The sequence below is a fragment of the Papio anubis genome, chromosome 20 (assembly GCF_008728515.1).
Source record: "Papio anubis isolate 15944 chromosome 20, Panubis1.0, whole genome shotgun sequence".
In the NCBI taxonomy this organism is placed as follows: Eukaryota; Metazoa; Chordata; class Mammalia; order Primates; family Cercopithecidae; genus Papio; species Papio anubis.
Window position 1 is genome coordinate 47,262,646 of NC_044995.1, and position 25,062 is coordinate 47,287,707.

The window sequence follows — 25,062 nt, forward strand, 5'->3', positions numbered from 1 at the left end:
TTAAACTCGGCTAAAGTGATCCTCCCACCTCAGCCTCACAAAGTACTGGGATTACAGGTGTGAGCTACAGCACCCAGCAAAAGAGAGACATTTTGGGAGCAAAATAATTGAGGCAGGGACCCTGTCATTTATCTCACTGCTCAGGCTTAGGCTGCCTGCCCCTCCCCCACGGAGCCACCTGCTCTCACACTGTCTTCCTGTACCCAAATGTGTTTATGTAGAGCCTTCCAGAAAGCTCACAGGGGTGCATTCCCCCAACTCACTTACGTACACTGCCTTTCTTTTCTTTTTTTCTGAGACAGAGTTTCGCTCTTGTCACCCAGGCTGGAGTGCAGTGGTGTGATCTCGGCTCACTGCAACCTCCACCTCCTGGGTTTAAGCCATTCTCCTGCCTCAGCCTCTCAAGTAGCTGGGATTACAGGCATCCGTCACCATGTCCAGCTAATTTCTTTTTTTTTTTTTTTTTTTTTGAGACGGAGTCTCGCTCTGTAGCCCAGGCTGGAGTGCAGTGGCCGGATCTCAGCTCACTACAAGCTCCGCCTCCCGGGTTCACGCCATTCTCCTGCCTCAGCCTCCAGAGTAGCTGGGACTACAGGCGCCCGCCACCTCGCCCGGCTAGTTTTTTGTATTTTTTAGTAGAGACGGGGTTTCACCGGGTTAGCCAGGATGGTCTCGATCTCCTGACCTTGTGATCCGTCCGTCTCGGCCTCCCAAAGTGCTGGGATTACAGGCTTGAGCCACCGCGCCCGGCCTGTCCAGCTAATTTATGTATTTTTAGTAGAGATGGGGTTTCATCATGTTGGCCAAGCTGGTCTCAAACTCCTGACCTCAGGTGATCCACCTGCCTCAGCCTCCCAAAATGCTGGGATTACAGACATGAGCCATGTCACCTGGTCTGTATGCTGCCTTTCAGATAGGAAATGCATTGGGGAAACTGAGGCACGAGGTGGCAGGAAGTGGAGCCCCCAGCAGCCTGGAACACCGGACGTCTACTGTCTGGCCCTGGGTGTCACATCTGTCTCTGCAGCGGGAGGCGGAGATTGTGGCAGGAAGTCTGTCAACTGGGAGGGGGAGAGGGGTCTGATGGGCCAGGAATGGGGTCCCCAGGTATGGTGCTGGGCCTCCTGGTGCAGTTCTGGGGTGAGTATCTGGGTCTCCCTCCCCTCCAAACCCACCTCTTGCTGTCATCCCCGGCTGCCTGCCCCCCTAGCTCAGGGCCCCTCTAAACTTAAGTCTCTCTACTCTGTCAGATAAGGCTCATCTCCCGCCGAGACTCAGAACATGATGGGGGCTGGAGGGTTAAGGAAGGATCCTCTGAGGGCCCCTAGGATACAATCTAAACCTTGCCCTACATACCAGCCTGGCCTGACCTCTCTCATCTCCACCCTCCGCGATGCCTTTGCTCCCTCCCCCTTGCTCCAGCCTGGAAGCTTTTCTTCCTCTGTTTCCCCAGTGGGAAGGTTGGATCTGGCCCTCAAGCCTTTGCACCTGCTGTTCCAGTTGCCTAATACCCTTCTCCAGATCTCATGTCTCTACCCTCCTCTGCAATTGCATCTCAAATGCCGGGAACTTCACATAACCTCACCTTCTCCGGGAGTCTAACAGACACGTCAGACTTCTCACAGCTAAGAGCAAACTTTCTACTCTGGCAGCAGCTCCCTCTGTGTTTCAAATTAAGGACAAAGGCTACTGCCCTTCACACATTTCCTCCGGCGAAATCCTCCATTCCTCTTTCCCTCTCTTCCAATTCCAACCGCTTGCACTTTTTTTGTTGTTTGTTTGTTTCGTATTTTTTTGGTTTGTTTGTTTTTTGAGAAGGAGTCTTGCTCTGTCACCTAGGCTGGAGTGCAGTGACGAGATCTCGGTTCACTGCAACCTCCGCCCTCCAGGTTCAAGCGATTCTCCTGCCTTAGCCTCCCGAGTAGCTGGGATTACAGGCGCAGGCCACCACGCCTGGCTAATTTTTTTTTGTATTTTTAGTAGAGACGGGGTTTCGCCATCTTTGCCAGGCTTGTCTAGAACTCCTGACCTCACAATCCACCCGCCTCGGCCTCCCAAAGTGCTGGGATTACAGGCTTGAGCCACCGCGCCCGGCCCGTTTTTGTTTTTTAGAGATGGGTTTCACTACGTTGCCCAGCCTGGTCTTGAACTCCTGGCCTCTAGCGATCATCCAGTCTTGAGCACCCAAAGTGCTGGGATAACAGGCATGAGCCACCACGCCCAACCAAGGTCTTTTTTATTAAAACTTAAATTGGAGACTGAGGCAGGTAGATCACTTGAGGTCAGGAGTTCCAGACCAGCCTGGCCATGTTGGTGAAACCCTGTCTCTACTAAAAATACAAAAATTAGCCAGGCATGGTAGCGAGTGCCTGTAGTCCCAGCTACTCAAGAGGTTGAGCCACAAGAATCACTTGAACCCAGGAAGCGGAGGTTGCAGTGAACCAAGATCATGTCACTGCACTCCAACCTGGGCAACAGTGAGACCCAGTCTCAAAAAAACAAAAAACAAACAAACAAACAAAAACTTAAATTGGACTATTTCTACCCTGCTTTCTGATTTTCCATCACACTTAGATTAAAATGTAAACTGCTTAATTTTCCTCACCTTTCCACACCACCCCAAGGCTCACAGGCCCTGATCAACCTTTCCTCCTTCCCTCCTCCCTCTCTCCCCATCCTCACTCTGCTCCAGCCACACCGACCTCCTCGCTGTTCCTCCAACACGCCAGGCACAGTCCTGCCCCAGGGCTTTTGCATGGACTGTGCACTGTCTGGAATGCTCTTACCCTCCAATACCTTCCTTCTCACACTGGTTACCCCTTTCCATTAAGATCTGTGGTCAGGCTGGACACAGTGGCATGTGCATGTAATCCCAGCAATTTGGGAGGCTGAGGTGGGAGGATCACATGAACCCAGGAGTGTTTTATTTTGTTTTTTTGTTTTGAGACAGAGTCTCACTCTGTTGCCCAGGCTGGAGTGCAGTGGCACGACCTCAGCTCACTGCAACCTCCGCCTCCTGGGTTCAAGCGATTCTCCTGCCTCAGCCTCCCAAGTAGCTGGGACTACAGGTGTGTGCCACCACGCCCGGCTAATTTTTGTATTTTTAGTAGAGGCAGGGTTTCACCATGTTGGGAAGAATGGTCTTGATCTACTGACCTTGGGATCCGCCCGCCTTGGCCTCTCAAAGTGCTGGGATTGGAGACATGAGCCACCGCACCCGGCCTTGTTTTGTTTTGTTTGAGACAGAGTCTCGCTCTGTCACCTAGGCTGGAGTACACTGGCACGATCTCAGGTCACTGCAACCTCCACCTCCCAGGTTCAAGTGATTCTCCTGCCTCAGCCTCCTAAGTAGCTTGGATTATAGGCGCCTGCCACCATGCCCAGCTAATTTTTGTATTTTAAGTAGAGACAGGGTTTCACCATGTTGGCCAGGCTGGTCTTGAACTCCTGACCCCAGGTGATCCACCCACCTCGGCCTCCCAAAGTGCTGGGATTACAGGCATGAGCCACCTCACCCTGCCCATAAGCCCAGGAGGTTGATCCTGCAGTGAGCTATGATGGTGCCACTGCACTCCAGACTGGGCAACAGAATGAGATGGAGTCTTTTACTCTTTGATATGGAGTCTTGCTCTGTTGCCCAGGCTAGAGTGCAGTGGCATGGTCTCAGCTCACTGCAACCTCTGCCTCTCAGATTCAAGTAAGTCTCCTGCCTCAGCCTCCCATGTAGCTGGGATTCCGGATGCCCGCCACCACACTGGCTAATTTTTGTATTTTTAGTAGAAACAAGGTTTCACCATGTTGGCCAGGCTGGTCTTGAACTCCTGACCTCAGGTGATCCACCAGCCTCAACTTCCCAAAGTGCAGGGATTACAGGCATGAGTCACGGCACCCAGCCCATGAGCCCAGGAGGTTGAGGCTGCAGTGAGCTTTAATGGTGCCATTGCACTCCAGACTGGGCAACAGAGTGAGACGGAGTCGTTTTTTTCTTATGTATGGAGTCTCGCTCTGTTGCCCAGGCTAGAGTGCAGTGGCGTGGTCTTAAGAAAAAAAAGGCTGGTCACAGTGGCTCACATCTACAATCCCAGCACTTTGGGAGGCGTAGGTGGGAGGATCACTTGAGCCCAGGAGTTCAAGACCAGCCTGGGCAACATAATGAGACCCCAACCTCTACAAAACCAAAAAAATCAGCCAGGCATAGTGATACATGCCTGTAGTCCCAGCTACTTGGGAGGCTGAGGTAGGAGGATCACTTGAGCCCAGGAGTTCAGGGATGCTGTGAGCTGTGATGGTGCCACTGTACTCCAGCCTGGACCTTAGAGCCAGACCCCAACTCTAAAAACATAAAAAAATAAAAAAGTCACCACCTCAAGGAGGCCTTCCTTGATTACTCTCAATGAATAGATGTTCCCTGACCTCACTGGTGTCTTCTGTGGCCACTGCCATTCCTTTCCCCCATTGCAGTTCTCATTTCATGACTTCCTGTGTCTCTTTTACCCTAGATTGTCAGCTTCTGAAGGGCAGGGATTTTCATCTGCTTTGGTCGCCCCTGTGTCTGTGTCCCCCACACCCAGCATAGGGCCTGGCACATGCTAGGCGGTATTTGTGTAGTGGAGTTCTGGAGACTATCTCAGAATTCCACAAGCTCTGAGCGACTTATACCCATTTTACAGGTGGGGTTGTTGAGCCTCAGCAAGTCATGACCTTCCAAAGGTCATACAGACAGTGAGGTTCTTTGGGTTTTTTTTTTTAGTTTAATTTTTTTTTTTTTTTTTTTTTTTTTTTTTTTTGAGACGGAGTCTCACACTCTGTCCCCCAGGCTGGAGTGCAGTGGCACCTGATCTCAGCTTACTGCAACCTCCACCTCCCGGGTTCACGCCATTCTCCTGCCTCAGCCTCCTGAGTAGCTGGGACTATAGGCGTGCGCCACCACGCCTGGCTAATGTTTTGTATTTTTAGTAGAGATGGGGTTTCACCTTGTTAGCCAGGATAGTCTTGATCTCCTGACCTCATAATCCGCCCGCCTCGGCCTCCCAAAGTGCTGGGATTACAGGCGTGAGCCACCGTGCCCGGCCTTTATGTTTAATTTTTAGAGACAGGGTATTGCCTTGTTACCCAGGCTGGAGTGCAATGGTGTGATCATAGCTCACCGCAGCCTCGAATGCCTGGGCTCAAGCAATCCCCTCACTTCAGTTTCTTAAATAGCTGGGACCCCAGGTGCACACCACCAAACCCAGCTACTTTTTAAATATTTATTGTAGAGATGAGGTCTTGCTATGTCCTCAGGCTAGTCTGGAACTCCTGGGCTCAAGCAATCCTCCCACCTCAGGCTTCCAAAGTGCTGGGACTACAGGCCTGAGCCACGGCACCCGGCTTAGGCAAGTGAGGTTTCAAACCCAGACTGCCGGCTCACTAGGGGAGTGAGGTACACAGCCTCACATGCACACCGTCAGAAAGGTTGCCTCTACCTCTTCTATCTTCCAGCCCTGCAAGGAGCCTCAAGCCTGAGTGTGCAGCAGGGGCCCAACGCCCTGCAGGTAAGGCAGGGCAGTCAGGCCACCCTGGTCTGCCAGGTGGACCAGGCGCCGGCCTGGGAACGGCTCCGTGTTAGGTGGACCAAGGATGGGGCCATCCTGTGCCAACCATACATCACCAACAGCAGCCTCAGCCTGGGGGTCTGCGGGCCCCAGGGACAGCTCTCCTGGCAGGCACCCAGCCATCTCATCCTGAAGCTGGACCCTGTGAGCCTCAACCACAGCGGGGCGTACGTGTGCTCGGCGGCCATAGAGATTCCTGAGTTGGAGGAGGCTGAGGGCAACGTAACAAGGCTCTTAGTGGACCCAGGTACTGAAGCCAGTGGGGAGAGGGAAGGGCGGTGGGGAGGATCCTAAAATCTTAAGACTTTTGAGTCTCAAACTCTGAGAAATAAAAAGCTCTAAATTCTTCATATCAAACTTTTTTTTTTTTTTTTTTTTTTTTCCTGAGGCAGAGTTTCACTCTTGTTGCCCGGGCTGGAGTGCAATGGTGGTGATCTCGGTTCACGGCAACCTCCACCTCCCGGGTCCCGGGACAAACAGTTCTCCTACCTCAGCCTCCTGATTAGCTGGGATTACAGGCACGTGCCACCACACCCAGCTAATTTTTGTATTTTTAGTAGAGACGGGGTTTCACCATCTTGGCCAGGCTGGTATCGAACTCCTGACCTCGTGATCCGCCTGCCTCGGCCTCCCAAAGTGCTGGGATTACAGGCGTGAGCCACCATGCCCAGCCCATAATCTGAGAATTCTAGAATACAGAATTGAAAGTCATCAGCCGGCCGGGCGCGGTGGCTCAAGCCTGTAATCCCAGCACTTTGGGAGGCCGAGACGGGTGGATCACGAGGTCAGGAGATCGAGACCATCCTGGCGAACACGGTGAAACCCCGTCTCTACTAAAAAAATACAAAAAACTAGCCGGGCGAGGTGGCGGGCGCCTGTGGTCCCAGCTACTCGGGAGGCTGAGGCAGGAGAATGGCGTAAGCCCGGGAGGCGGAGCTTGCAGTGAGCCGAGATCGCGCCACTGCACTCCAGCCTGGGCGACAGAGCGAGACTCCGTCTCAAAAAAAAAAAAAAAAAAAAAAAAAAAAGAAAGTCATCAGCCAAGCATAGTGGTTGATGCTTCTAATCCCAGCATTTTGGGAGGCTAAGGCGAGAGGATCACTTGAGCCCAGGAGTTGGAGGCTGCAGTGAGTTATGAGTGCACCACTGCACTCCAGCCTGGGCAACAGAGCCAGACCCCTGTCTCTGAATAAAATAAAGCCATCAGCTGGGCATGGTAGCTCATTCCTGTAATCCCAGCACTTTGGAAGGCCTAGGTGGGTGGATCACCTGAGGTCAGGGGTTCGAGACCAGCCTGGCCAACCTGATGAAAACCCCCTCTCTACTAAAAATACAAAAATTAGCTGGGCATGGTGGCATCAGCCTGTAATTCCAGCTACTCAGGAGGCTGAGACAGGAGAATCCAGGAGAGGGAGGTTGCAGTGAGCTCAGATCACACCCGCACCACTGCACTCCAGCCTGAGCTACAGAGCAAGACTCCGTCTCAAAATAAAAAAATAAATAAATAAAGCCATAGACTCTCAAAGTTGGGAGAAACCCTCCAGAGAGCTCTCCAGACCTGCAACGCCAGCTGCCTCATTTTACAGAGGAGACAGGGGAGGCCAGAGAGGGCCAAGACATGTCTAGCGTTACGCACTAGGTAGAGGTGCACCCCGTGCACTGTCCCCTTTGCCATGTCCCCCACTTATGGACCCACCCTAGGCAAAATCGGGAAACCCAAGGGGATCCAGGCTTTGCCTCCTGCTCTGTGAGAGGTGCCTGTGGGCCCTGGGCCTCTGACCAGCCCCCTCTGGCAGAATGAAGCACCCAGCTCTCAGCCCCTCGAGATGCTCGTTCCTCTCCAGCTGGTAGGACCAGCCTGCTGGCGGGGACACGTGCCTGCCTCAAGGGAGGGGCGTGTTATGGTACGTTGCCCACCTCTCCCCACTCCTCCAATGTCAAAGGGGCCAATTAGCAATTAGAGGAGGCGGGGTGGTGGAGGCACCAGGCTGTGCGTTGGCAGCTGCGAGAGAGCAGGGAATGGGCGCGGGTCCAGCCCCACACAGCTGGCTTCCCCACCCCCCCACCAACCCTGAACAGCAGCTTGGCAGCCTCCAGGGATCGCCTGCCAACCTCAGAGGCTGCAAGAGGAGGGAGTTGGGGTGCTGGACCTTATCTTAATTGTGGCATTCACAGCCTTTAGCTGGGGTTCCTGTAAATTATACAAACCTGGATTCAAGCCTGTTTCATTTACTTGCTGTGTGACCTTGAGCAAGTGACTTGACCTCTCTGTGCCAGTTCCCTCGGCTGTCAAAATACATACAGGGTTTCCTCATCAGGTCAGGTGACTTTAGAGCAGTTATCGCTAAAGTGCTTGCTATCATCCAAGTGCAGTGGCTCACGCCTGATATCTCAGCATTTTGGGAGGCCGAGGCAGGAGGATTGCTTGAGGCCAGGAGTTCGAGACCAGCTTGGCCAACACAGCAAGATCCCGTCTCTACAAAAAATTCTAAAATTAGCCGGGCATGGTGGCACATACCCATAGTCCCAGCTATGTGAGAGGCTGAGGTGGGAGGATCACTTGAGCCCAGGAGTTGGAGGCTGCAGTAAGCTATGATCACGCCACTGCCCTCCAGCTGGGGCGACACAGAGCGACTCTGTCTCCAGAAAAACAAACAACAACAACAAAACAATGCTTAGCACAGGGCCCGAGACATAGTAAGTGCTCAAGGAAACTCAGTGTTAGGATCTCTGAACTGACGTGAGGCAGGGCTTTGTTCAAAGCTGGTCCCCGCTGCCGTCTGGGTAGGGGACCCTAGACAAGTGACTTAGGCTCTCTGAGCCTCGGTTTCCCAGTCTATAAAATGGGCATGGCATGGAGTAGAGGCTCAAACAAAAACAAAAACAAAAAGAACCAAACAGGATCCGGAGAGTGATAAATCCCAGGATAAAGATGGCGGAATACGGAGTCTCGCTCTGTCGCCCAGGCTGGAGTGCAGTGGCGCGATCTCGGCTCACTGCAAGCTCCGCCCTGGTTCATTAATTCACTTACCTCACAACTCTCCTCTGGAGTAGCGGGATCACAGGCACCCACCACCTCGCCTGCCAATTTCATTTTAGAGATGGTTCACTGTAGTTAGGATGGTTTCGATCTCCTGACTCCGCTAATCCCTGGCCTCCTAAAGTGCTGTGGGACGCAGATGTGAGCCACCACGCCTGCCGCCTTTCGTCTTTTGAGACGGAGTCTCCACTCTGTCGCCCCAGGCTGAGGCACGATCTCTCGGCTCACTATGCAGCCCCTCTCCTGGATTCAAGGACATCTCTCCTGTCTTGGCCTCTTGAGTAGCTGGGATTACAGGTGTCCACCACCATGTCCGGCTAATTTTTATATTTTTTGTAGAGACAGGGTTTCATCATATTGGCCAGGCTGGTCTTGAACTCCTGACCTCAAGTGATCCTCCTGCCTCAGCCTCCCATAGTGCTCGGATTACAACCCTGAGCCACCGCATCCTGCCGAGCCTCATTTTTCAGAAGAGGAAACTGAGGTTCAGAGTGAACACCTGCCCAAAACCACAAGACCTGGCAGGAGGAGGAACACTTAGGTCCCCCCACGTGAGCTCTGTTCTTGGAGGGTGGAGAAGCCTGGCACCCCCCATGACATAGATTTCTTCTCTGCAGATGACCCCACACAGAACAGAAACCCGACCCCAAGCTTCCTAGGTGAGCCCTGTCCTGTGTTCCTCCCCCAGCATCTTCCTCCCCCACCACTACCCCTTCCCCTCCTGCTCAGACCATCTCTTCGCCCTGGACACAGGACTCCTCTTCGTGCTGCTGGGGGCGGGAAGCGTGGGTGTGGCGATCATGCTGGGTGCCTGGTTCAGGGGCCACCGCTGCTGCCAGCAAAGGGATTCAGGTAACAGCCCAGGTAAGGGAGGGTGGGGCGGAGGAGGTGGAGGTGGGAACTGCAGCTGCTTGACAAAGACCCATTGCATCTGTGCTCCCACCTAGGGGAAGGAGGGCGGAGGGATGGAGGAGAAGCCCGGCTCCTATATCCTATACTCATGTTTTTCAGAAATAGAGACAAAGCCCCTAGCCTGGGCAACCTAGCAAGATCCCATCTCTACAAAAAAAATTAAAAATTGCTGGGCGTGGTGGCTCATGCCTGTAATCTGAGCACTTTGGGACGCCGAGGTGGGTGGATCACCTGAGGTCAGCCTGGACAACATGGTGAAACCTTGTCTCTACTAAAAATACAAAAAATTAGCCAGGCATGGTGGCAGACGTCTGTAATACCAGCTACTTGGGAGACTGAGGCAGGAGAATCGCTTGAACCCAGGAGGCGGAGGTTGCATTGAGCCAAGATCGCGCCACAGCACTCTAGCCTGGGTGACAGAGCAAGACTTGGTCTCAAAAAAAAAAAAAAAAAAAGAAAAAAAAAGAAAAATTAGGCTGTGCATGGTGTCTCATGCCTGTCATCCCAGCACTTCGGGAGGTCGAGGCAGGTTAGGAGTTTGAGACCAGCCTGGGCAACATGGTAAAACCCAGTCTCTACTAAAAATACAAAAATTAGCCAGGCTTGGTGGCCTGTGCCTGTAGTCCCAGATGCTTAGGAGGTTGAGGCAGGAGAATTACTGGAACCCAGAAAGCGGAGATTGCAGTGAGCCGAGACTGCCTCACTGCACTCCAGCCTGGGCGACACAGCAAGCTCCATCTCAACAACAACAAAAAAATTAGCCAGGCTTGGTGGCACACGCCTGTGGTCCCAGCTGCTCAGGAGGCTGAGGTGTGAGGATTGCTTGAATCTGGGAGGCAGAGGCTGCAGTGAGCTATAGTTTCCCCACTGCATTCCAGCCTGGGTGACAGAGAGAGATCCTGTCTCAAAAAACAAACAAACAATCAAAGTTTGAAAAAAAAAAAAAATGGCCGGGCGCAGTGGCTCATGCCTGTAATCCCAGCACTTTGGGAGGCCAAGGTGGGCGAATCACGAGGTCAGGAGTTCGAGACGAGCCTGGCCAACACAGTGAAACCTCATCTCTACTAAAAATACAAAAAATTAGCCAGACATAGTGGCAGGGGCTTGTAATCCCAGCTACTAGGGAGACTGAGGCAGGAGAATCACTTGAACCTGGGAGGCGGAGCTTGCAGTGAGCTGAGATCACACCTCTGAACTCCAGCCCGGGTGACAGAGTAAGACTTTGTCTCAAAAAAAAAAAAAAAAAAAAAAAGGCCAGGCGCAGTGGCTCACACCCGTAATCCCAGCACTTTGGGAGACCAAGGTGGGTGGATCATGAGGTCAGGAGATCAAGACCATCCTGGCTAACACGGTGAAACCCCATCTCCACTAAAAATACAAAAAATTAGCCGGGCGTGGTGGTGGGCGCCTGTGGTCCCAGCTACTCAGGAGGCTGAGGCAGGAGAATGGCGTGAACCTGGGAGGCGGAGTTTGCAGTGAGCCGAGATCACACCACTGCACTCCAGCCTGGGTGACGGAGCAAGACTCCGTCTCACACACACACAAAGAAAAGAGAGATAAATCCCCCTGAGGTTAGCCAGAGAGGGCTGGGCTGTCTTTAGTGACTGTTCCCTCTTGATCTGTGTTATCCATCCTAGGAAATGCATTCTATAGCAATGTCCTATACCGGCCCCGGGGGGCTCCAAAGAAGACTGAGGACTGCTCTGGAGAGGCGAAGGACCAGAGAGGCCAGAGCATTTATTCAACCTCGTTCCCGCAGCCGGTCACCTGCCAGCCGCACCTGGCTCCCAGACCCTGCCCCAGCCCCAGGCCCGGCCACCCCATTTCTATGGTCAGGGTCTTTCCTAGCCCAGGCCCCACCCAGCAGCCGAGGCCAAGAGGGTTCCCCAAAGTGGGAGAGGAGTAAGAGATCCCAGGCGACCTCGACGGGACCCCACCCATAGGTACACACAAAAAAGGGGGATCGAGGCCAGGCACGGTGGCTCACGCCTGTAATCCCAGCAGTTTGGGAAGCTGAGGCGGGTGGAACAGTTGAGGTCAGGGGTTTGAGACCAGCCTGGCTTGAACCTGGGAGGCAGAGGTTGCAGTGAGCTGAGATTGCGCTACTGCACTCCAGCTTGGGCCTCAGAGTGAGACTCCATCTCAAAAAAAAAAAAAAAAAAAAAAAGACACGGGAGGATTGGGAGCCCGACAGCCCCATCCTGAGACCCCGTCCTCATTTCTATGATGATGGATCTCGCTCCCACTTTTCCCCCCAAGAACGCTTAATAAAAGCTTGTGAAGAAAAAGCAAAGCTGGTGTTTGTGGCGATTTGGGAGTGCTGAAAAGATCTGAAGAAATCAGGTGCGGTGGCTCACGCCTGTAATCCCAACACTTTGGGGGACTGAGGCGGGCGGATCACCTGAGGTCAGGAGTTCGAGACCAGCCTGGCCAACATGGTGAAACCCCGTCTCTACTAAAAATACAAAAGTTAGCCAGGCATGGCCCGGTGCAGTGGCTCACGCCTGTAATCCCAGTACTTTGGGAGGCTGAGGTGGGCAGATCACCTGAGGTCAGGAGTTCGAGACCAGCCAACATGGAGAAACCCCATCTCTACTAAAAATACAAAAGTTAGCCAGGCCTGGCGGTGCAGCTGATGTCTGTGGTCTCAGCTATTTGGGAGGCTGAGGGGGGAGGATCACTTGAGCCTCAGAGGTTGAGGTTGCAGTGAGTTATAATTATGTCACTGCCCTCTGGCCTGGGTGGTAGAGTCCCTGTCGCATACATGCACCAAAAAGATGTAAGGGGTCATGTGGGGGTCCCAGAGCTCCCAGGGGTGGCTGAAGAGGCCCACTGTGGCCAAGGGACTTGGTGACAACTCAAAGCCCCCCTCCCACCTTATACTTGTAGGGACAAATCCAAGGAGCAGGAAGTGGTGCTCTGGCTTCCAAACAGTCCCCTGCCCTGGAAGACCCCGTCCGCAGCTGGCCTCACCCCCAGGCAGGCCTGGAGGTGGGGGGAGGAGCGGGGAGGGCAGGGGATTCGTGATGTTTACTAGCCCCTCGGGTCTTCTGCCTGCCTGTCACCTTGAAGTGACACCAGCTAGGCCCAGCTCCCCTCCCCTACTTCTGCTGTTTCCATGGGGACAGATGTCCTTTCTGCAGATCAAGCCCCTGCTGCCGGGAGGAGGGAGCGGGGCTGGCCCGAGAGCCTGGCCCCCTCAGTTTCTCCATCTTTGTATGTCAGTTTCTATGGAGTGCGGTTTTCATCTTCTCTCTTTCTTCAGCAGTAAGAGACTGCTCTGTCTCTTACTCTCTGAGTTCTGATCCCTCCCTATGGGAGATTCAGGTTCCAATCCCAACTCTGCCCCCAAAACAAAGAGCTGGGGATGTGCTTGGCCCGTGAGGCCTCGAGGTTTTTTGTTTGTTTGTTTTGTTTTGTTTTGTTTTTGAGACAGAGTTTCGCTCTCATTCCCCAGGCCGGAGTGCAATGGTGTGATCTCAGCGCACTGCAATCTGCGCCTCCTGGGTTCAAACGATTCTCCTGCCTCAGCCTCCTGAGTAGCTGGGATTAGAGGCACGCGCCACCATGCCCGGTTAATCTTGTATTTTTAGTAGAGACGGGGTTTCTCCGTGTTGGTCAGGGTGGTCTCGAACTCCCAACCTCAGGTGATCTGCCCGCCTCAACCTCCCACAGTGCTGGGATTACAGGCGTGAGCCACCGCGCCCGGCCTCCTCCAGGGTTTCAATTACCCCATCATCCCCCTCTCCAGCACTGCCTAGGGCTTTCCCGCTGGGAGTCAGCGATCCCACTTCCCTCTGCAGCCCAGAAAGGAAACTAACACAAACAATAACTTATTTATTTTCTAGGCTATAGGACGGCTTTGGGATACAATTCTAGGCCCGAGGACTCAAAAGGGGGCCGAGGGTCACTGTCAGGGGGTCTGCGTGACCACGGGGTACAGCAGAGCCAGATGCTCAGCGCCCTGCACCGGCAGTGGGCGTGAACTGTAGTGGAGGACGAGCTCGGGCACGCTGGGGAAGGGCCCGCTGTGTTGGCCCAGCACCACCTGGTTCTCTCGGGTCCGTGCGAACTTCAGATGCAGGAAGCCCTGGCTGCTCCTGGGTGATGAGGGAGAAAGGGACTCCTAGCACCCCAGACACACCCAGAAAGCCACCATCCCCAAAGCCACCTCCCACAGTGCCCAGGGCCAGGTGCTCATGCGTCTCCAGTCTCTGGTAAACAGCAGTGTGCTGGCTGGGATAGTTGCTCACACCTGTAATCCCAGTGATATGGGAGGCTGAGGCTATAGGATTGCTCCAGGCCAGGACTTAGAGACCAGCCTGGGCAACAGAGTGAGACCCCATCTCCACAGAAAAACATTAAAAAATTAGGCGGGCACGGTGGCTCACGCCAGTAATCGCAGCACTTTGGGAGGCCAAGTCAGGTGGATCACTTGAGGTCAGGAGTTTAAGACCAGCCTGGCCAACATGGTGAAACCCCATCTCCACTAAAAATAAAAAAATTAGCCGGGCATGGTGGCAGGCACCTGCGGTCCCAGCTACTCTGGAGGCTGAGGCAGGAGAATCCCTTGAACCTGGGAGGCAGAGACTGCAATGAGCTGATATTGTGCCACTGCACTCCAGCCTGGGTGACAGAGTGAGACTCCATCTCAAATAATAATAATAAAAATGATAATAGTAAGAGGCCAGGTACAGTGACCCACACCTGTAATCCCAGCACTTTGGGCGGCCGAGTCAGGCGGATTGCTTGAGACCGGGAGTTTGAGACCAGCCTGGCCAACATGGCGAAACCCTGTCTGTACTAACAATACAAAAATTAGCCGAGCATGGTGGTGTGTGCCTGTAGTCTTCCGTCTCCCGAGTTCAAGCAATTCTCCTGCCTCAGCCTCCGACGTGGCTGGAATTACAGGTATGCACCAGTATGCCCGACTAATTTTCGTATTTTTAGGAGAGAAGGAGTTTCACCACGTTGGCCAGGCTGGTCTCGAACTCCCGACCTCAAGTGATCCGCCCTCCTTGGCCTTCCAAAGTGCTAGGTTTACAGGCATGAACCACCGTGCCCAGCCCCAATCTTGTGCTTTTAGATCTTACACTCAGACACCTAGCAGAATCTTAGGACTGGTTTATAATTAGACAGAATTTTAGGGACGGAAGTGCATACAAACAGGGTCTCAACCTAAAACGCTTACAGGCACACCCTGAAATTTTGGCTTCAGACAGACACAAATTGATATACCACCATTTGTGGACAAGGGGAATCCAAAGGAATCTTGTGCACCTAGTTCCTCGTCTTACCTGAGGCCTGGACCACCTCTGTGCCTTCCACTCCATCTTCTTGTATACCCCCAGTGATGGGGAGCTCATCCTCAATTTGCAACTAGCTAATGGCCTCCCCGGAAGTCCCACCCCTTCTCCTAGAAGTCCCACCCACTGGCCTGGAAGCCCTTCCCAATGGCTGCTGGAGCCACACCCTCCCGTTCCCTCTGAATTAACCCAAAAGGGTGACTCATACAATTCTGTGACCCATGCAATCCCTGTGAGGCTGAGGGCTCACCTGAGAGACAAGGAGCAGTCCTGGGGGCTGGTCTCGCTGAGCCGCACTAGGTAGCTGCCTTCCTTGCAGAGGGACAGGAGGCTCTCTGCATCCGCCCTGTTCAGGGGGCCATGAAACCACCTACGGAGTGCAGACAGATGCCTCATCAAGGACTGTTCTCCTTCAAACACACTCTGGGGCCCTGTAATCCCAGCACTCGGGGAGGCTGAGGCGGGCGGATTGCCTGAGGTCAGGAGTTGGAAACCAATCTCGCCAACATGGTGAAACCTCATCTCTACTAAAAATACAAAAAAGTTAGCTGGGCGTGGTGGCGGGTGCCTGTAATTCCGGCTACTCCGGAGGTTGAGGTAGGGGAACTTCTTGAACCAGGGAGGTGGAAGTTGCAGTGGGCTGAGATCCAGCCACTGCACTCCAGTCTGGGCAACAGAGTGAGACTCCATACAAAACAAACAAACAAACAAAACACATTCTGAGATCAGTTGGGTCCATGCACAGCTTGTGCGTGGGCTTGTGGCGTCCGGGCAAATGAAGAAGGAAAATTCCCTTGGATTTTTTTTTTTTTTGAGACAGAGTCTTGCTCTGTTGCCAGGCTGGAGTGCAGTGGTGCAATTTTGGCTCACCTCAACCTCCACCTCCCGGGTTCAAGCGATTTTCCTGCCTCAGCCTCCCAAGTAGCTGGAACTACAGGTGCACAGCACCACACCCAGCTAAGTTTTGTATTTTTAGTAGAGATGGGGTTTCACCACATTAGCCAGGCTGGTTTGGAACTCCTGACCTCAGGCTATCTGCCCTCCTCAGCCTCCCAAAGTACTGGGATTACGGATTTGAGCCACCGCGCCTGGCCGATCCCCTTGGATTTTTCAAGAAGAGGCCTGGTTATAATATACCTGACATTGATTTTCACAGCCTCCCTCGGGTCCTTGTCAACTTCAATCACTTTCACAAAAGCGGTGCTTCATCTTGTACCTCACCCACCTGTCCCTTTCTTTTTTCTTTTGAGACGGAGTCTCACTCTGTCTCTCAGGCTAGAGTGCAGTGGCACGATCTTGGTTCACTGTAACCTCTGCCACCCAGACTGAAGTTATTCTCATGGCTTAGCCTCCTGAGTAGCTGGGACTACAGGTGCCAGCCCACAACTGGCTAATTTTTTTCTATTTTTAATAGAGACAGGGTTTCACCATGTTGGCCAGGCTGGTCTCAAACTGTTGACTTCAGGTTATCCGCCTGCTTCGGCCTCCCAAAGTGCTGGGATTACACGCATGAGCCACCGCACCCAGCCCCTTTCTTAATGTTTTTTTGTTTTGTTTTGTTTTGAGATGGAGTCTCTCTCTGTCACCAGGCTGGAGTACAGTGGCGTGATCTCAGCTCACTGCAACGTCCACCTCCTGGATTCAAGAGATTCTCCTGCCTCAGCCTCCCGAGTAGCTGGGATTACAGGTGTGCACCAACATACAGAGCTAATTTTTGTATTTTCAGTACAGTTGGAGTTTCACCATGTTGGCCAGGATGGTCTCGATCTCTTGACCTCATGATCTGCCCACCTTGGCCTCCCAAAGTGCTGGGACTACAGGCTTGAGCCCCTGCACCCGGCCTAATGTTTTGCTTCAATGTGCTCATAAAGGGGTCTGCAGTTGCAAGCAAGGTATCAAAGACAGAGAAGCACCAGAGCCTTTGCTGTTGTTCATAATGAAAGAAATCTGAAAAGAGAATAAGCACACATGGCGTGCCTGTGGTCCCATGGAGGAGGCGAAGGCAGGAGGATGGCTTGATCCCAGGAGTTCAGGGGTACGGTGAGCTATGATTGTGCCACTACACTTCAGCCTGGGCAACAGAGCGAGACCTTGTCTGAAAGAAAGAGAGAAAGAGAGAAAGAAAGAGAGAAAGGGAAAGGGGAAGGGGAAGGGAAAGAAGAACAGAGGGAGGGAGGGAAGGAAGGAAGGAAGGTAGGAAGAAAGGAAGGAAGGAAGGAAGGAAGGAAGGAAGGAAGGAAGGAAGGAAGGAAGGAAGGAAGGAGAGAAGAAAGGGCAGTGGCTCACGCCTGTCATCCCGACACTTTGGAGGGCCAAGGCAGGCACATCACCTGAGGTCAGAGTTTGAGACAGCCTACATTGGCCATGGCAGAAACTCCATCCTCTACTAAAAACACGGTATCAGAGCCCAGGCTCTTAGCCATTTGGGAGGCTGAGGCAAGATAATTGCTTGGAACTCGGGGAGTGAGATTAGAAATAGCTGATGTACCACTGCACTCCAGCCTGGGCGACAAGAGCATGACTTTGTCAAAAAAAAAAAAAAAAAAAAAAAGGGAAAAGAGAAGAGAGAAGAGAGGAGAGGAGAGAAGAGAAGAGAAAAGAAGAAAGAGGGAAGGGCTGGGCGCAGTAGCTCACACCTGTAATCCCAGCACTTTGGGAGGCTGAGGTGGACAGATCATGAGATCAGGAGTTCTAGACCAGCCTGGCCGACATACTGAAGCCCTGTCTCTACTGAAAACACAAAAATTAGCTGAGCGTGGTGGTGCAGGCCTGTAGTCCCAGCTACTCTGGAGGCTGAGGCAGGAGAATCACTTGAACCTGGGAGACGGAGGTTGCAGTGAGCCGAGACGGCGTCACTGTGCTCCAGCCTGGGCGACAGAGCAAGACTCGGGGAGGGAGGGAGGGAGCAAGTGAGGAAGAGAAAGAGAAAAAGAGAACAATCTTCACTCCCTAGGCCTCAGAGTTAAGTAGCCAGTTCTGTATTGCCCAACGAAGAGATTTAGGGGTGACTGTGATAACATGGCCTGGATTCTGGGGACTCGGGCAGTCCCTCAAGGACCTCCCAGGCTGGAAGGGAACATAGTCAGCGTCTCCTAGCTCATGTGCGACCCCAGCACGGAGTTGCGAGCCCACCAAAATGCTGCGCCTCCTGGTTCCATCCCAGGAACCAAGAACTGGCTGAGAATGATTTCTGTCTCTTGGCTCTGAGGCTGTAAGTCCCACCCAGGTTAAAGAAGGAAATTCCCTTTTCTGTTGGAACCTGAGGCTCAGAGAGGTTAAGTGACTTGCCCCAGGCTACACAGCCAGGAGGGGAGAGCAGGGATTTGAACCCAGAACTTGATACCAGAGGGAAAGGGACCCCATCAGATTCGGTTTTGTGTCTAGCTGGGTGCCTGGCACAGAGCAGGCTCTGGCGCCCAGTAAAGAGTAGCTGAAGAAATGAAATAAGTGGATGAATGAATCGAAGTTCTCCCAGTTCCTCTAATCTGGGAAAACGAAAAAACTTCTGCCTGATACATTGGAGTCTGCAGATACGTTCAACGGGGCTCCTCCACCTTCAGCTTCCCCACTCACGGCTGTTTCTCCAGGGGCAGGGCTGGGTCCACACGCTCCGCAGGCTGGGGGCTTCTGGGTGGGGGTCTCCGGAGCTCCTTGGCTGAGCCTGGAGTCCTCTCCCACTCTGGACTGTCAAACTGCACTGGAAGGGAGATTTAGAGAGGAAAGGGTTAAGTCCAGCCTATCTTGGGGGGGCGGGGCAGGGGCAAGCCAATGGAATCTCAGTAGGAAGGCAGGGCCAGCTTGGGACAACCTATCAGAGCCCAGGGGCTGGGCTTAAGGCAGGGGCTGGATTGGCCACAGGTGTAACCTATTGGCCTTCAGAAGAAATAGGTGTGGTCATTTATAAATCTGGTGGCAAGGCGCACAAGGATCTTGGCTAGAGGGGATGGTTTAGAAGTTTCCAGACAGGAGCCCTACTTCCTAAATCCCTTCTGGGTTCAGGCTAGACTGGAGCCAAGTCCTAAAACTAGAAAATCACCCCCAATCTACAGACAGGTGGACCAAGGCACTGAGCTCTAAATACCCTCCCAGTAATAAAACTTTGGGGGCAAAGTCGTGTTTGGGGGCAAAGTCGTGTTTGCACAACTAGAATCTGGTCCAAATGCTATGCTATGCTATGCTATGCTAAAGTTTAGCTCTTGTCACCCAGGCTGGAGTGCAGTGGCACGATCTTGACTCACCGCAACCTCCGCCTCCTGGGTTCAAAGCAATTCTCCTGCCTCAGCCTCCTGAGCAGCTGGGATTACAGGCACGTGCCACCACGCCCGGGTAATTTTGTATTTTTAGTAGAGACGGAGGTTTCTCCATGTTGGTCAGGCTGGTCTCGAACTCGTGACCTCAAATGATCCACCCGCCTCGGCCTCCCAAAGTGCTGGGATTACAGGCGTGAGCCACCATGCCTGGCAACTATTTTTATTTGTGTGATGATGATGGTTTTAGACGGAGTCTCTGTCGCTTCAGGCTGGAGGCAGTGGCCGGATCTCAGCTCACTGCAAGCTCCTCCCCGGTTTATGCGCCCATTCTCCTGCCTCACAGTTTCGAGTAGCTGGGACTACAGGCTCTCACCCTCGCCCAGCTTAAGTATTTTTTTTTGAGATCTGGAGCCCCGCTTCTGTCACCCAGGCTGGAGTGCAGGGCCGGATCTCGCAGCTCACTGCAGCCCGGCCTCCCAGGTTCACGCCATTCTCCTGGCCTAGCCTCCCGAGTAGCTGGGACTACAGGCCTCACCACCGCCTCAAGCAGTTTTTTAGAGCTTTTATAGACGGGTTTCACCGTGTTAGCCAGGATGGCTTTGATCTCCTGACCCCGTGATCCGCCCATCTCGGCCTCCCAAAGTGCTGGGATTACAGGCTATTTTATGTTTTTTACAGCTGATTTTATCATTATCTCTTTTACAGAAAAGAAAACTAAGGTTCAGAGACTTGTCTAAGCTCATCCAGTTCAGCTGGAAATTAACCTGTAGTTTACTAGCAGCTAGGTAAGAATGCTGTTCCCAAGCAATTCTGGCACATCCCATTCCAGCAGCCATATTCCCTGCCCCACACCACACTGAGCAGGATAAGTAGGTTCCATTCCACTCTAAAAAGCGTTTGCGTTTCCAAGGAAGATGTAGGTTGTCTTGGAAGAAAGAATTTAGGACTATCAGTCATTCACACCTAGTGAGAATTAATAAACTACCACAAAGTGGCAAGGATTGGACTCTACTTTTTTTTTTTTTTTTTTTCCTGAGACAGAGTCTTGCCCTGTCGCCCGGGCTGGAGTGCAGTGGCTGCGATCTCGGCTCACTGCAAGCCCTGCCTCCCGGGTTCACGCCATTCTTGTGTCTCAGCCTCCCGAGTAGCTGGGACTACAAGAGCCCACCACCACCACACCCGGCTAATTTTTTTTTTTTTTCGTATTTTTAGTAGAGACGGGTTTCACCGTGTTAGCCAGATGGTCTCGCATCTCCCCTGACTCAGTGATCCACCCGCCTTGGCCTCTCCCAAAGTGCTGGGATTACAGGTGTGAGCCACTACGCCCAGCCGATTGGACTCTACTTGTAAACTGAAACAGGAGACATGACGGGTGAGGAAATGCAGGGATGGGGCATTCAGATGTCAGAGTGTGGGTCTGAGAAGCACCTGCAAACGCCCTGGAGATGTGGTCTTTCTTCCACTCCCAGGGCTGATCATACTCATCTGCTGGCCGTTCATCCTCCTGGGGCATCCGGCTCTGCCAGGCTTCTGCCCAGAAGGGGGTCCATCTGCTGTCTCTGGGTCCTGTTCCTCATAAGGGGTGTCATAGAGTTGCACCCCTCTGCCGGGCAGTTCTAGGAGGTCGGGGATACTGTTTAGCTCCTGCTCCCATCTGGGACCCTGTCACCTTCTCCCAAGCCTCCTGCCTCCACTACTCACTCATGACCTGTTGGGTGTCGTAGGTTCCAAAAATTCATCATCAGGGGGTGCAGGATGAGGCTGAGCATCAAGCAGTCTGAATACTCAGTGCTTCAAAGCTCAAGCCGGAGAAGGAAGGCGAGAAGACAAGGACTCAGAGGGGCATCCCTGCTAAGTGATGTTGCACTCTTGCCTGCTCACAGGGCCATCTGACACCTCTCCAAGAGTTTTTATTTATTTTTTAATTTTATTAGTTAATTTATTATTTATTTTTATTTTTTGAGACGGAGTCTCGCTCTGTCACCCAGGCTGTAGTACAGTGGCACGATCTCAGCTCACTGCAACCTCCGCCTCCTGAGTTCAAGCAATTCTCCTGCCTCAGCCTCCTGGAGTAGCTGGACTACAGGCCCCGCCACGCCTGGCTAACTTTTTGTATTTTTAGTAGAGATGTAGTTTCACTGTATTAGCCGGTGTGGGATGATCTCCCGACCTCGTGATCTGCCTGCCTCGCCTGCAAAATGTTGGAGTATTACAGGCGACTCCACCACTAAGAGTTTTTATTTTAATTAATTAATTAATTTTATTTTATTTATTTATTTTCGAGACAGTCTTGCTCTGTCGCCCAGGCTGGAGTGCAGTGGCGCAATTCAGCTCACTGCAAGCTCCGGCCTCCCAGGTTCACGCCATTCCTCTGCCTCAGCTCCCAGTAGCTGGGGACTACAGGCGCCCACCACCACCGCTAATTTTTTTGTATTTTAGTAGAGGAGTTTCACTGTGTTAGCCAGGATGGTCTCGATCTCCTGACCCGTGATCCGCCTGCCTCAGCCTCCCAAAGTCCTGGGATTGGCAGGCATGAGCCACTGCACTGGCCCCACTCACTACTCACTAATTTAGAGATGGAGTCTTGCTCCCTCGCCCAGGCTGGAGTGCAGTGGCGTGATCTCAGCTCACTGCAACCTCTGACCCCCGGGATCAAGCGATTCCCCTGCCTCAGTCTCCCAAGTAGCTGGGATTACAGGCGCCCGCCACCACACCTGGCTAATTTTTGTATTTTTAGTAGAGATGGGGTTTCACTATGTTGGCCAGGCTGGTCTCGAACTCCCAACAGCAGATGAACCGCCTGCTTCAGCCTCCCAAAGTGCTGGGATTACAGGCAAGAGCCACCGCGCAAAAATAACTCTCCAAGAGTTCTTTTTGGGGGTTGGAGAGGGAGTCTGTTACCCAAAAGTGCTTGCAGACAGATGACGGCTTCCCACGTCTCCCTCTATGTTGATCCCATTTCCCCGGCACAGACACCTGCCTCCCTCCTTCGCCCCCTTCAGTGCTTCTCAGGTGCCAGCACTGTTGTCAAGGTTTTACCTGTGCTGATTTGTAATACCAACACGTAGTAAGCACACCGTCCCCATTTTCCAGACAAGGAAGCCAAGGCACAGAAAGAGTGTTTTGCTTAAGGACGCACAGCTGGTAAGTAAGAGGCAGAGTTTGATCCCGTGTAACGGTTTCCTCGAGTCCCTGGCTCTTCTTACCAATGTCTTACTTCTTATTTATTTGTTTATTTGTTTATTGAGACGGAGTCTTGCTCTTGTCACCCAGGCTGGAGTGCAGTGGCGCGATGTCGGCTCACTGCAACCTCTGCCTCCTGGGTTCAAGCAATTCTCCTGCATCAGCCTCACGATTAGCTGGGATTATAGGCGACCCGGCTAATTTTTGTATTTTTGGTAGAGATGGGGTTTCACCGTGTTGGCCATGCTGGTCTCAAACTCCTGACCTCAGGTGATCCACCTGCCTGGACCTCCCAAAGTGCTGGCATTACAGATGTGAGCCACCACACCCAGGCTTTTTGTTTGTTTGTTTGTTTTTGTTTTTTTGAGACAGGGTGTTGCTCTGTTACCCAGGCTGAAGTGCAGTGGCGCAATCATGACTCACTGCAGCCTTGATCTTCTAAGGCTCAAGCGATCCTCCTGCTTCAGGCTCCTGAGTAGCTGGGACTACAGGTGTGCACTACAACTGGCTAATGTTTTGATTTTTTTTTTTTTTTTTTTTTTTGTAGAGACGAGGTCTCACTCTGTTAGCCTGGGCTGGTCTCGAACTCCTGGGCTCAAGCAATCCTCCCACCTCAACCTCCCAAAGTGCTGGAATTACAGGTATGAGCTACTGCACCTGGTGGCCTGAGTTCAAATCCTAGTAAGCTAGAACCCCATGAGACCTTAGGCAAGTCACTGCCATTCTGCGAGCCTCAGTTTCACTTACACAAAATGGGAACATAGTGGTAGGAAGGGCAGCGTCATCGGGGGGATGTTTAGGTGCCCTGCAGGGGAGCAACTCACTCAGATCTATTTTAGGAAGATCCCACCAGGTTAGTAGGGAAGGGTTGCTGAGGGGAGGGGGCTGGGGGGGCACGGGGGATGGCCATGGAAGAGGAGGACCCAGAGACCAAGCAGGGTGGTCAGAGAGGCAGGAGGATAACCAGCATTATGCATTGAAAAGGGACAGATATCGACCTGGGCACAGTGACTCACACCTGTAATCCCAGTACTTTGGGAGGCAGAGCCGGGAGGATCAACTGAGGTCAGGAGTTTGAGTCCAGCCTGGCCAGCATAGTGAAACCTGTCTCTACTGAAAATACAAAAATTAGCCGGGTGTGGTGGTGCACACCTGTAATCCCAGCTACTGGAGAGGCTGAGGCAGGAGAATCGCTTGAACCCCAAGAGGTGGAGGTTGCAATGAGCCGAGATCCCACCACTGCGCTCCAGCCTGGGTGACAGAGGGAGACTCTGTCTCGAAAAACAAAAAAATAAAAATAACAGACCTCCCCAGGCAGGTGGGGGTCTGGAGTACTGGGAAGGGTCTGTCTGCTGTCCCGGTTCCCCGCTGTGCTCACACATAAAACAAGCTCTCCAGGATCCAGAGAGCCCAGCCTGAACCTCCCCTCCACCCAGTCTCCCAGGGCCACCCAGCCACGCACCTCCTCCCCGGGGCCGCCCAGAAGGGCCTTGGCTCTGGCCATATCCGCAGCCTCCACCTTGATGAGCCGGTGCTTGGGAGAGCCGTACTTGGCATCTCCGGGGTTCTTGGAGTCCCCAGGGCCCGCGGGGTCCGGCTCCAAGCGGCTCTCCGCGTCCTCATAGGGGTCTTCGAAGTCCAGGTTCTTCTGCGCGCGGTAGGCCCTCAGGATGTCGCTCTCGGTGTAGTCTGGGGTGGGCGGCTGCGGAGGGGGCCTCCGACCGCCAAAGCTCAGGTAGTCCCGTAGCCACTTGGCCATTTGGGCGCCTGTCACCCCAATCGGGCCACTGTCAGAGGGGCCCCCACATGCCCTTCTCCAGGCCCCTTTCCTCAGGGAGGAGGAGGAGGAGGAGAGGAAGGGAAGAGCAGGGAAGGAGGAGAAAGATCAGGTGCGCCCTTTGGCGGGGTTCTGGATGGATAGAGGCAAGGAAAAGGTGAACGAGGGGGAGGAAAAGGAGGCGACAGAGGAGGGAGGGAGGACAAGCCCGCTTTAGCTAGGTTTGGGAAGCACCGCAGGGGAAGGGGGCGTCCCGCAGGGCCCCGAATGCCGCGCGCTAGGGGCTAGGGCGAGGGGCATCCGCGGAGGCGCGCGGAGTTTCCGCGGGCAGCGCGGTTCCCTGGAGCAACTCGGCCGCCCGCCGCCTCCGGGAAGCTCCGGGATCCCTTCCTGGGGTCGGGAGATCGGCGCCAGCGCCACCTGCGGACGCTCCCGGCCCCTCGCCCAGTCCGGACGCCTGGGTTCTCAGCGCAGCGGGCGGGCTCCCCAGGGGCGCAGGCGCCGCGCGCAAAGTTGGGCCGCGGAGACGGTGACCCCGGCTGGACGCATCCTTTGTCGCGCTCCTCTCGGCTCAGCGGGGAGCCCCCAATCCCGCGGTCCCCGGCCGGGCCGCCTCGATCCGGCCCCAGCCACCCGCACAAAGGGAAATAAAAACCTCCTCCAATCCCTCTTCACGCTTTCGGAGACACTTTCCCCGCCGCCGCCGGGAGGTGGGACGCTGGGGAGGGGAGAGCGCGGGAGGACGCCCCGGTTCCCACCAGCCCCGGGCCGCGTCCCGGGCAGCAGCGTCAAGGCTCCCCCGCCTCCCCTCGGCCGCGTCCCCCGCCCCTCCCCTCCCCCTGCGCTCCCCTCGGAGGTGACTGAGACCTTCAGCTGTTCTGGGGAGGGAGGGAGCCGCTGCCCGCGGAGGGAAGGGGGGCTGGGGGCGGGAGTCGCCGGGGCCGAGGCCGCGGCAGCTGGACACTGACCCGGACGCCCGAGACTGGCCGCAGCGAGTGCG

The 25,062-nt window shown here is 53.8% G+C and overlaps 2 protein-coding genes across 3 annotated transcripts; one reads left to right on the forward strand and one right to left on the reverse strand.

The window, feature by feature from the left end:
• The first annotated feature begins 806 nt into the window (after positions 1–806).
• Positions 807–11,839, forward strand: TMIGD2 (transmembrane and immunoglobulin domain containing 2). Of its 2 annotated transcripts, none has more exons than XM_003914687.5 (5): positions 807–1,140; positions 5,482–5,841; positions 9,252–9,293; positions 9,388–9,498; positions 11,184–11,839. In XM_003914687.5, the coding sequence occupies exons 1-5, from the start codon at positions 1,095–1,097 to the stop codon at positions 11,450–11,452; spliced, it is 828 nt and encodes a 275-aa protein (XP_003914736.2). In that variant the 5' UTR covers positions 807–1,094; the 3' UTR covers positions 11,453–11,839. The 2 variants fall into 2 exon arrangements, with proteins under 2 accessions (XP_003914736.2, XP_009191462.2); XM_009193198.4 differs by having other exon boundaries at positions 809–1,140; positions 9,388–9,486.
• Positions 11,840–13,369: 1,530 nt separating this feature from the next.
• SHD (Src homology 2 domain containing transforming protein D) lies at positions 13,370–25,062 on the reverse strand. The gene is given in 6 exon segments (XM_031659072.1): positions 13,370–13,646; positions 15,103–15,222; positions 18,426–18,549; positions 20,531–20,626; positions 20,629–20,764; positions 23,718–25,062. Coding segments are annotated over 6 exon segments (990 nt in total). The 5' UTR covers positions 24,045–25,062; the 3' UTR covers positions 13,370–13,459.

Coding starts and splice junctions, on each gene's coding strand:
- TMIGD2 (XM_003914687.5), top strand. CDS start 1,095: ATGGGGTCCCCAGGTATGGTGCTGGGCCTCCTGGTGCAGTTCTGGG. Junction 5,842..9,251: donor AAGGCTCTTAGTGGACCCAG/GTACTGAAGCCA, acceptor TCTTCTCTGCAG/ATGACCCCACACAGAACAGA. Junction 9,294..9,387: donor CCCGACCCCAAGCTTCCTAG/GTGAGCCCTGTC, acceptor CCCTGGACACAG/GACTCCTCTTCGTGCTGCTG.